Genomic DNA, 12,633 nt, shown 5'->3' with positions numbered 1-12,633 from the left:
ACCATCTAAACCTTTTAGCAAGAAAGTATCCAGAGAGAAGGGTGATGATTTCACTGGATTCCATAGTTGTCCAACAAGATGAATTTTTCTAGCTGGAATCAGCTTTGGGGGTTGTCAAACACATGGTGGCTTTGGGCCATGATTTGCCAAATCATGGAAAGTATATCAACCCTACCCACAATCTCCTAAACAAAGCTTAAATGTCTTTCTCGCATTCAAAGAATTAAATTTTCTTTTCACATATACAACACTTAAAATTCATTTGAAGTAAAAAGACAAGTCTGAGCTACGTTTCATGTCATTTTCTACTCATTTATACACCATGTATCCAAGCATTTCTTAAACACGCACTTCTCACCTCACATTTCACGCATTTTATCTCACATCCACTTCTTACTCTGGTAAGTATGGGCAATATAAGGACCTGATTTGTATTGAGACAACAAAAGCTTCTGTGACGGTGGGGCGATAGTAAAAGTCATAGCAAAACCTGTTGCTACTTGTACTAAAAAATGAATCACGGATATCCACAAAAAAACCATTGAAAGCCTCAATCACCGCATAATACTAACCAATTTCATTCCATATCGGTGACTGAATCTTGAGCTAAAAGTTCAGAGACTGATAGAATAGTTTTTCACAAGAAATCAAGTAGAGGTGCTCACAATACCTTTAACAGTTGTAGAACAAATTCAACAGCCTCTCTTGGACTTTTATTATCCGCAGCTCTGATCCTAGCGATTGCATGAGGTATAGCCTGCACATGAAGTTCAAAAAGTGAGAAACGCTTTAAAAGAAGCTTCACTTTGAACAATCAACAACTATGAGGTGCCACCAATGTTTTAAAACTCAGTGACTTGGGACTTGACTCGGCGGTGCCTGACTCTAGACCTGACCAGGTCATGTTAACTTTTAAATGTATTGAATCAAATAGATATATAGGTCATTACATATATGAATATATACATAAGTATGCTTGCACATATGAATATATACATAAGTATGCTTGCATATACATTATACAAAATATATACATTGTAAACTCGTACAATATATAAACAAGTATATAAATAAAGTGCATATATGTACGACTCAGCTGAGTTATAAGTTGACCACTGAGTCATAGCCGAGTCATAAAATCTTGGCTGACTCAGCCGAGTCATGCAGAAAACCTGGTCAAACAAGTTTTTTGACCAAGTGAATTGGCGAGTCAACCGAGTCACTGAGTTGACTAAGCGAGTTGTTAAACATTAAGAACCACAATAGAACACATGAAGATAACACAAAATTGTGGATGCTGCTAGAAAAAAAACTCTTAATGAAAAATATCAAGAGAAACAAAACAATAGTTCAGAACAACAAAAACGCACAAGAAATCCAGTTCTTGATAGATGAATAGCACATTAAAGAGTACACATCTTCATGCAGATCGGATAAGAGTATAGATGACATATGCCAATAGCTGCAAGAGATTGCCCAGGGAAAAGATGAAATAGGAACACTGGCTGACTTCCCAAGAAATAAACCAACAATGCATTTGAAGAAGCCCTATTGGCCATGCGTCTAGACCCTTTGATTTCTATTGAAATATTGGGACCAAAAGGAAACATGTAAGAGCCACTTCTTTGAAGTTAGTCTATCTATCATACAAATGCAGTCGTCTATGTTGTGCTTGAGAGCAGGGCCCTCCTTCAGATGTAATCAAGTTGGATTCTGTTGAGACGCAGGAAATGTGTTAAAATATATGTAATTCATATATATGTATATATTTATATACATATATATTTGTATAATCTAAAATACCCGATAGGGGTATTTTAGTCATTTCACAAGTACCCGATAGGGGTACTTGTTTCTTTTCTTTCTTTTTGTATTTTTTCTTATTTATTTTTTATCTTTTATTTTTTTGGTTTTTTGTCCACCTAATAGGGGCCCCACCATGGAGTCGATGGGGCCCCCAACGGTCACATTTGTGACCGTTGGGGGCTCCCAACGACTCCATGGGAGCCCCTAGGTGGCTCTTCTTTTAAGGCCATATGGCCACTCCTCCCCTCCTTCCTTTGTGTATAAATAGGGGTGAACCCCTCTTGTATTTTTCACTCTTGAGAGTTCTCTCTCTTTCAATAAGAGGCATTTATATTTTTATGTTGTGTTGTCTCCTTTGGGTTTGGGTATTAGCCCTTGTTGTTTGTTCATTAGTGGATGTTGTAAGTGCTTAGAGCACTCTTTACTTTTCCGCATATTTCATTACATGGTATCAGAGCCTTGTGTATGCTCTTCTTCTTAATATAGCTAGTTGTGTAGCTATATTTGTTTTTTGTTGGTTCTCTCTTCTTTTATCCTTTTAAGTGTGATTATTATGGAAGGAGAACAAAAGATTGATCTCTCCTTCAAGCTCAATGGATCCAACTAAATGATGTGGGCCACCGCCATGGAAAACAACCTCAAAGGGAAAAAGCTTTGGGGATACGTTATGGGCACCATTCCGGAACCACAACTCCAACTAACTAAGATGGAAGGCGATCAAGAAAAAGCTCTTGAAGGAGATGCCCGCATGAAGGCCATTGAAGATCACCAATCTAAAATAGAAGATTGGGAAAGTAAGCATGCCAAGATTCTTGCTTGGTTCATGAACAATGTGGAGCTTAAGATTTGCGCCAACATTGCCAAATTTCGGATGGCAAATGAAGCATGGTTCTTCATGAAAGGTATGTTTACCCAAAAAGACCTTGCTCGTCAATTCTTTCTTCAAGAAAAAATCCGGACTATCAAACAAGGAGAAATGAGTGTTAGGGACTACTTTAGCACTCTTGGCCCTCTATGGGATGAGTTATCCTTGCTGGAACCAAAATGGGTTTCTAGTATAGATGTGGAATTAAGGAGAGAACAAATGGAAAAAGAACACTTTTTTCAATTTTTACATGGGCTTAGGCCCGAGTATGAACAAGTTAGATCCTCCCTCCTACATAGATCAAAGCCTCTTCCTTTGGAAGATGCCATTGCCGAAATATGCCAAGAAGAAACCCGTCTTGGCATGATTAAAGGAGGAAATGATGTCTTGGCCGTATCTAAACCCGGCAACCATATGAGAACCTACAAACCTCCTCATTTTGGAAGGCAAAATAACTATAATGACAACTATAGAAAAGCCATTTGCCATCATTGTCAAGAACCGGGTCATATAAGACCTAATTGCCCTAAGTTGAATGAAGCACCAAAAAATAAAGTTGCTTCCGTTGAAGAAGCCACTCAAAAGAAAGAGGAAGCAATCAAAGGAACGGACTCTTTTTCTCTTGCTCAACTATCGGAGGTACTACAAACTCTACTCAAGATTCCATCAACTTCGGGTGCCGCCGTAGCTTCTTCCTCTCCTCCAGGTATGTCGTCTTGGATCCTTGACTCTGGAGCTTCCTTTCATATGACCCCCCTTGAAAATGAGCTTTCCGATTTATGTAATAATTATAAAAACTCCTATGTTTCAACTGCCGATGGTACATCTTTACAAGTAAAAAGTTTTGAAACTTTAAATTTTTCAAAAGACTTCTTTGTGCCAAACGTAAGAGTTGTACCTCAACTTAATTTAAATCTCCTCTCTGTTGCTCAAATATGCGATCATGGATGTAAAATCTCCTTCTCAACTAAGGATTGCTCTATACAGGATCTCCGGTCCGGGAAGCTGATTGGGCAAGGCCATAGAAGAGGAGATCTCTATTACATGAGCAACTTGAAACTCCCCATTAACTCTTTTTGTAACCATGTCCAAGATAAAAATATTGATATTTGGCATCAAAGACTTGGACATCCAAGTTTCTCAAAAATGTACTCCTTTCCATTTGGAAAGAAATTTTGTAATGAGAAACATTTTGTTTGCAAGAATTGTATTTTTGGCAAAATGAAATCTACTCCTTTTACAAACCGATCTTTTGTGTCCAAAAGACCTTTTGAGTTAGTCCATTCGGATGTTTGGGGTCCTTCCCCCGTCATGTCTAAAGGAGGGTACTCCTATTATGTCACTTTCATCGATGACTACACTAGGTATGTATGGATTTACTTTCTCAATTTAAAATCCGAAGTCTTTGAGTTCTTCAAAAAATTTCATATGATAGTTAAAAATCAATTTTCAAGTAATATCTCTACTCTTAGATCCGATTCGGCTGGAGAATATTTATCAAATGAATTTCAAAACTATTTAGAAGTAAATGGAATTTGTCATCAAAGATCGTGTCCTAGGACTCCCCAACAAAACGGCTTGGCCGAAAGAAAGCATAGACATATCATGGAAACCACTAGGACACTCCTTATTTCCAAAGAAATTCCAAAGAATTTTTGGGCCGAAGCGGCCTTAACCTCAACTTACTTAATAAATAGAATGATATCTTCATCCTTACAGAATACATCTCCATACGAAAAACTATTTGAAAGAACACCAGACTTCAATAGATTAAGAGTCTTTGGATGCAAATGTTTTGTCCTTACTCATAAACGGGACAAATTATCTCCTAAAGCTATTGAATGCGTTTTCTTGGGTTATGGAGAAAATCAAAAGGGTTTTAGATGTTTTGACTTGAAAAATAACAAACTCTATGTATCTAAAGATGTAACATTTTTGGAAAATGAGAATGGTTTTGTGAAAACTAAAGATATTGACGAAAGTGAATATACTTTTTTATTTGATCTTCTATCTCAAGAAGATGAGACTCCTCAAGAAGAGGAAATCTCTAATGAGTCTTTGAATGACCTAGAGGAAATTCCTCTTGATAATGCTATAGATGAGAATAATAGACCAATCCAAACATATGTTAGGCGTGGTCAACAAACTCAAATAAGTGCCTTAGAAAAATACTCTCAAGGATCCAACATTGAAGAAACATCTTTAAGGAGATCCAGTCGGATCTCCAATCCTCCTAATAGGTTTGTTTCCTATGAGTCCTTAACTCCTAGATATAGAGCATGTCTAATTGCGTTGCATTCATTTCATGAACCTTCACACTATAATGAGGCCAAAAATATTCCCCAATGGGTTGAAGCCATGAACTTAGAGCTTAGTGCCCTTGAAAAAGCAAAAACTTGGGAAATAACTTCGTTACCCACTGGAAAGAAATCTATAGGATGTAGATGGGTCTTCAAAATTAAAACCAAGAGTGATGGTTCATTAGAACGTTATAAAGCACGGTTAGTAGCTAAAGGATATGCTCAGGAATATGGTATAGATTATGAAGAAACCTTCGCACCTGTTGCTAGAATGACTAGTGTTAGGACTCTTATTGCTATTGCGTCAGTGGAAAAATGGTCTATCTATCAACTCGATGTTAAGAATGCTTTTCTAAATGGCGAATTAAATGAAGAAGTTTACATGGATCCCCCACCAGGAGTATGTATTGGTAAAAATAAAATTCTTAAACTTAAAAAGGCATTATATGGTTTAAAACAAGCCCCAAAGGCTTGGCATGATAGGTTTAGTAATGTAATGACAAGTTTGAATTTTCGTTCATGTTATACTGACACTGCTTTGTTTGTGAAAAGTGCAGGGTCTTCAGTAGTTATTTTACTACTTTATGTTGATGATATGATCATCACAGGAAGTGATGAGAAAGGCATTAATGATATTAAAAAGGTTTTGAAAGAAAATTTTGATATGTCTGACCTTGGATTCTTAAGATATTTTTTAGGAATTGAAGTGGCGTACTCTCCTCGAGGGTACATTCTCTCTCAGATGAAACTTGCTGCTGACATCTGTTCCAAATCTGGTATTTCCGACGATAAGAAAACAGAAACCCCAGAAGTCATCAATGCAAAATTAAGGTTGGAAGATGGAACACCTTTCGAGGATCCTACTCCCTACCGGCAACTTGTTGGGTCTCTAACCTACTTATCCATCACACGGCCAGACATTGCTCATGCCGTTCACTCTGTCAGTCAATTTCAACATGCACCTACAACTGTGCACATGAGTGCAGTCTTAAGGATCGTCAGATATATCAAAAATACCATAACTAAGGGAGTTTTTCTTTCCTCTGTCTCATCTCTTGATTTAATTGCTTTTACTGATGCAGATTGGGGAGGAAATCCCAATGACCGAGTCTCAACTACCGGATTTTGTGTTTTCTTAGGTGACTATGATTTCTTGGAGATGCAAGAAGCAACACAAAGTATCCTTGTCCTCAATGGAAGCCGAATATCGTGCTATGGCTAATACAACCATGGAGCTTGTGTGGTTAAGAAGCCTCCTCAGTGATATGGGCATTGTCATCTCTACTCCTTCGAAGTTGTGTTGCGACAACAAAAGCGCAATCTATATTGCAAGCAATCACACCTTCCATGAGCATACTAAGCATATTGAGATGGATTGCCATTACGTTCGTGATGAATACCTAAGAGGAACCATAGCACTACCTTACGTCACATCAGAATACCAGTTGGCGGACTTCTTCACTAAGGCTCTTGCAGCTCCTCGGTTTTTGTTTCTTCTTAACAAGCTTTCGGTCATATCCCCGTAAAGCTTGAGGGAGGGTGTTAAAATCTATGTAATTCATATATATGTATATAATTATATACATATATATTTGTATAATCTAAAATACCCGATAGGGGTATTTTAGTCATTTCACAAGTACCCGATAGGGGTACTTGTTTCTTTTCTTTCTTTTTGTATTTTTTCTTATTTATTTTTTATCTTTTATTTTTTTGGTTTTTTGTCCACCTAATAGGGGCCCCACCATGGAGTCGATGGGGCCCCCAACGGTCACATTTGTGACCGTTGGGGGCTCCCAACGACTCCATGGGAGCCCCTAGGTGGCTCTTCTTTTAAGGCCATATGGCCACTCCTCCCCTCCTTCCTTTGTGTATAAATAGGGGTGAACCCCTCTTGTATTTTTCACTCTTGAGAGTTCTCTCTCTTTCAATAAGAGGCATTTATATTTTTATGTTGTGTTGTCTCCTTTGGGTTTGGGTATTAGCCCTTGTTGTTTGTTCATTAGTGGATGTTGTAAGTGCTTAGAGCACTCTTTACTTTTCCGCATATTTCATTACAAAATGAACAAAGTGTTAACCCAACACTAACCCTATTTTTTTATTGCTAGCATGCTAAACTGGATAATCTAACTTTCTTTCACCACATTGAACCCACAAGGGGACTCTAACTAGAACCCTTTAATTGGTGCTCCATTAAAATATGGAAAATACTAGGAACTTTATCAGATTCTAACACCATGATTAAGAGTTATACTAAGCATTAGAAATATGCTTAGAATTATTGGCACTCCCTGGTATTGCAATAGAATAAAATGTGTGTTTCATTGGAGATCCCAAATAGGAAAGACTCAAAACAGATCCACATTCAATAAAAGTCTCGAACTAAATAGGCATGTTCAGTTAAAAAATCTAGACCCACAAGGGTATGGAGCTAACAGCACCAGGACTCACTTGGTGCCCTCCAACCCAAGTCTGAGCCCATATCAGGACTGATGATGCTAAACCTAGTAAGCTGGTCATCAGTTTTTCAATAAACTAAATGAAAATCAAATTTCCAAAAAAAGTGCCCTTTCACTTTAAAAACAGAAATTAATTGCCACTGGTGGTAACAATCAATGTGTGAACCCTTAAAACTTTAACAAAAGAACTTTGGTGAACTATTAATGCCCCCTAAGGGCCTTTGAAATTGATGTGAAACAAATATTTAACATAAATAGTAAATACTAATACAACTAAGCACTTGCAATACTTTTTATGACAATTCCTACATGGTATCCTAGAAAAAAACTTTTAAGCCATCAATGATTACCAAAAAAAATATGGAAGAGTGGACAAGTCGAGACCAAGTTGTCATGTAATATAATGTCATGTTATTGGACAACACGGTCAATCATGCCATTTTGATTGCCTTCTTGATCCATCTCCCATCCAAAGATGAAATTTTATAGAACTTAATCATACAAGTACTGTTTTATTTCCCGTCCATGTTCACCCTCAAGGCATCAACGACTTACATATTCATGTCATCTGATTGAGTTGCTTTTTAGAAAAAGGGCATCTAGCTAAGTCACGGGTGCGGACACGGACTCAGCCTGGACTCGGTCAACGCCGAGTCGGACTCGGTCAACGAGTCGAAGCAGAGTCCGTCCACATTTTGGACTCGGTCAACTTTGACCGAATCCAAAAATGTGCATTTGTCCCTAAAAAAATGAATTTTTTAATATTTTTTATTTAAAAAAATATAAAAAGAGTCACAGTGCACAGTTACTGTGCACAGTGCACAATGCACAATGTTGTGCACAGTGCACAGTCACAGTGGACTGTGCTGCAGTCACAGACTGTGACTGTGCACAGTCACAGACACAGACAGTCACGGACTGTGTTGTGTCTGTGCACTTTTTTAAAAAATAAAAATAATATATATATAGCCGAGTCCCCGTGTCCAAAAAATTTAAAATTGCGCCGCACCCGTGTCGCACCCGCACCCGCACCCGCACCCGCACCCGCACCCATGTGACATAGGCATCTAGTGTATATATGCACACACACACAGTATCAGTTCCTCCTAAGCAAGTTAGGAATCAACCAGAAAGAACCGTGCTTAGTTTGAACCTCTAGCAGCATTTATATCATTGCTTGTTTGCTGCAAAACATGCTTTGGAATAAATTACTTCAATGAAAAACCAGATTGTGTTATTGTAAATTTCTGACACAATATGAGCCATATTTAAATGTCTTAAGAACTTGTCCAAAGAGATATTAAAAAAAGAACTTCCCAATCTAATACATGTTTTCCACTAAATAAACCATAGAGAACACAACTGAAGAATATGATTTACAAAACATCATCTGCAACTATCACTTTTTGAAAAAAGACCATCCTCAATTGGGAGGGAAATGAGTGTGAGCAACACATACAGACACATGCATGAATATATTTTGGCTTAAAAAATGCATAAAGCTTTCAATATTCATCCCAAACTCTCTCGTCTTCAAGCCAACCCATCTAAGATGTTATACACTGACATGCTATGCATCAATCAAATGGACATGAGAATGTTCTGAATGGCAGTGAAAAAGGAAACGTCATGAAGAGTTGTCTCTGAAGATGTAGCTCCTCATTTAAGATCTTTGCTTGATCAGAATTGTGACATTTTGTTGTCTCACCTTCCTCTTTCTTTTCACAAACTTTTCCTTTATTGCTTAAAAAAAATTCAATTGAAACATGCACATGTATAAACATAAAATGATGCAAACAAGCCTTTTTAATTTTACTGCGCTCAAATAATCACACACAAATAGTACAAAAATAAAGTTAGTAATATCCATTTTAATACTTTCCTTCAAATGCACATAAAGAAGCATCACAGCCACTTCTCAAAAACATCAAAATCTGCTCCCAGTGACCATATTATGTCTTAAAAAGAACACAAGTGGGTTTACTAGATAATCAGATGCATGTTATAAGAGGGAGGGAATACATATATAATATTTATATTTATATAATATACTAAAGGGTTTATCTCCTTTTACTATGTTGATCATGTGAAGAGACGAGTCACAAGTCACTTTACGAAGTTTACTTTCCCTCTAACTGGATGTATAGCACCAACCTACAGTAGAACATATTAACTGAAAGCACAATGCTTCCTGATATAGAGAAGCCCTACAGCCAGCCTTTTACCATGATAGCAGAAATGCACTCAAAACTCCACCCAGCCCGTACTCTTATGACTGCACCAAGTATACATAGATCACTTTTCATATGAAGAGAAAATCAAAGCAGAACTTGAATCCTAATTTATTCGGCCATAGCAAAATGAAGCAGATATTTTCAACAAGGTTCTCTCCCATGGTTGGCATCATTCCTACAAGACAAGTTGTAACACCTACAAGCATCACCATAGATCAAAACAGAGTTACCGGAAGCGCCTAGGTAAAAGGGGAAGCGCGCTTCCCCGAAGCGTGAGGGGAAGCGTCCCCCTTTTTTGGGAAGCGCACTTCCCTTTTATGGGAAGCGCGCTTCCCCCACGCTTCCCCCTCGCTTCCCCATTTTTCATTTTTTCGCTTCCCCCTCGCTTCCAGTTAGCTTCCTAGGTCGCTTCTGGTTCGCTTCCTAGGTCGCTAACGAGACGGTTCGGAATTTTCTTCTAAGTGGTCCCACGCTTCCCCGCTTCCTAAATTTTTGAAAGTGCCTCGCTTCCCGTATCGCTTCCTGCTCCCGCTTCCTCGACTGGTAACTCTGGATCAAACCAAATACCTAGAAGTGGTCATAAACGTAGCTACCAATATCAGAATCAACAGTTTCTGGCATGGTAATTTTTCAAGTCAGTTAAAAAATATTCATTGTTTCTAGGAAAATACTGAAAAATATAAACAACAATCCCAGGGAAAACAGAAAATTATAGAAAATAAAAACTTCCAAATAATACAAAAATTCAAGAGTATCAATATAAAATCATTAAGGGAACATGTTGGTTAAATTGAAAAAATTTAAATTATGACAGTGTGCAATACTCTAATGTGTCTAAGTTCCGAAAAATGGTCAAATCCAATTAATATTCAATTACAATAATTTGTCATATTCTCTTGTAATTAACATTTCCAATTTCCGAGAAATCATCAAACCCAACCAAAATTCTCTATGCCATCTTTTTTAACACCATACATGACTAGCACAAGTATCATTTGTCTGCATCCAAAATATATTTATGTAAGAAAAAAATCTACTATGAGGTAGAAAACATGCATATGCAAATCAATACAATGATCCAAATCCTACCTCCTTTCATTACCTCAAGAACAAAATATTCAGGAAAATCATGAAAGTCATTTGGCCTGAAACAAGAAATATCAACATGGAACATGATACCATGTTACAAAATTAGTGTTGCATTAAATAATTCACTCTTAACCATGAGAGAACAAAAAAGAGAAAACATTACTTAGGCAACCCAATATTGGGATCAAATCTTCTGCTTTTATAGAACTGAACCAGATGTTGTAATCCAGCCCAATCAGTTTCCTGAAAGCAAAAAAAATATTTATAAGAACCCCATGAAAAACAGCAGGAAGACCCATGTCACAGGTACAGGTGCAGGTAAGGGACACGACATGGGTACAGAGGATATGACATGAGAATCTCTGAAAAAATATGAGCAGAGGTGTATGCCTACATGCACACACACACACAACTATACTACATTTTACAAATTGCTCTACATATGAAGTTGTAGACTGTCAATACCAACTAAAAGTGTAAAACATGTTAAAGGTATAAATAACTAACAGTCGATAATAAAAAATTATATAGCTAACATTGGACACTTTTGATCCCAAGTGTTGACTACATGTTGACTGGATCATAAAGTGGATAACATGGGTCAAGTCAAATCTATAACCAGATGACCCATACCCAAAGTACCGAAATACCATTGCGGGTATGACATGGGTACAAACAGGGGCTGGTAGAAGTATCCATGTTACAAAGAGGAAGACATAATGAGGGACTCAACAAAGAATGAACTATGACTTCCATCTAGGATGTTCTCATCTACTTTGGCAACAAAACTTATATGAAACTTTTACCAGCACTGTCAGATTGGTGGGTTTGATACACAACATGTCCGCAAAATGATTCAAAGCCAAGATAAAACACAACCAAATGCTGATAATAGCAATTCAGCCAGTTGCAACACCAAAATGGCAGGAACCAGAAAACTTGACTAAAGATACACCAGTCCAGCTAACAAGGACTTAGAAGCTCTTGGGCATCAATTGCAACAGCTACAAATAGATCATTGTGCAGGCATGAACAAAGTTTACACCTAGAATTTATCTTCATGTTTTCTGATAGGAAATTTGACTAGAATACCATGCATTGAAAATGGAATTTATAATGATGGGAGGGGGTGTTGAAACAACTGCATATGCAAATGCTTCAGATATAACAATAGGTGGCACATCACACATCACTACGCAATAATATGGTAAAGAAACTTCAATATAAAATAGCACCTCAGAAGCTGTGTGGGCCAATGCAAAAGCAGCTTCAACACGAACCCTCCAGAAAGCCTGAATAGAAATAATTTATAATCAGAGCGATTAGAGTGACAAATTCGCTCAAGAATACAAGCATCCAAAATCCATGATGGTTTATCACAACCTTTGAGTCATTGAGAAAATTATTGAGTGCATTAACAACTGTGAAAGACAAATGAGGTAACATTGCCAGTGTCTCTATCGCTTGGGATTGAGCGACTACATCCTTGTCCTTCTCCAACTGATTTATCTGACTCAAGAGCACAAAGAAATAGCAAAGAACAAAGCATTAGTTCAATCATGGCAACCAGCAGATGTGGATAACCCAGATGCACATCAAAAGATAAAGGTGTCAGTGAATAAATATTGACTAAAAATAGTGCATCTCTTCAGAGAGCTCACAAATGTTGTACAATAGACAACCAATTGGCTAACCAAAAGTTGTGTAACCTTGGGAACAATAACCCTAACAGCATCAAAATACCAAAACTATTTGCATGCATTAAGCACATTTTGGTAATGACAAAACCCAAAACATGATAAAAGCCTGAGAACTTGAAATGGCTAACAAATCTTCACCATTTTACAATTGAATGAAAATGATCCCATAATGACAAAGAG

General features: G+C 37.4%; 1 protein-coding gene across 1 annotated transcript in view; it reads right to left on the bottom strand.

The window, feature by feature from the left end:
* The window catches only part of TAF2 (TBP-associated factor 2), a 62,563-nt gene that overhangs the window by 22,026 nt on the left and 27,904 nt on the right, over positions 1–12,633 (bottom strand). The window contains exons 15-19 of the mRNA XM_089996103.1: positions 12,137–12,262; positions 11,989–12,045; positions 10,917–10,996; positions 10,767–10,809; positions 671–757 (exon numbers count right to left, since the gene is read on the bottom strand). Coding sequence (XP_089852229.1) covers positions 671–757; positions 10,767–10,809; positions 10,917–10,996; positions 11,989–12,045; positions 12,137–12,262 — 393 coding nt within the window. The remainder of the gene's footprint in view (positions 1–670; positions 758–10,766; positions 10,810–10,916; positions 10,997–11,988; positions 12,046–12,136; positions 12,263–12,633) is intronic.

This window comes from Nuphar pumila, chromosome 2 (assembly GCF_984573655.1).
Source record: "Nuphar pumila chromosome 2, dmNupPumi1.hap1.1, whole genome shotgun sequence".
In the NCBI taxonomy this organism is placed as follows: Eukaryota; Viridiplantae; Streptophyta; class Magnoliopsida; order Nymphaeales; family Nymphaeaceae; genus Nuphar; species Nuphar pumila.
Note: the sequence above shows the minus strand (reverse complement) of the source record. Positions and strands in the feature narration are given on the sequence as shown.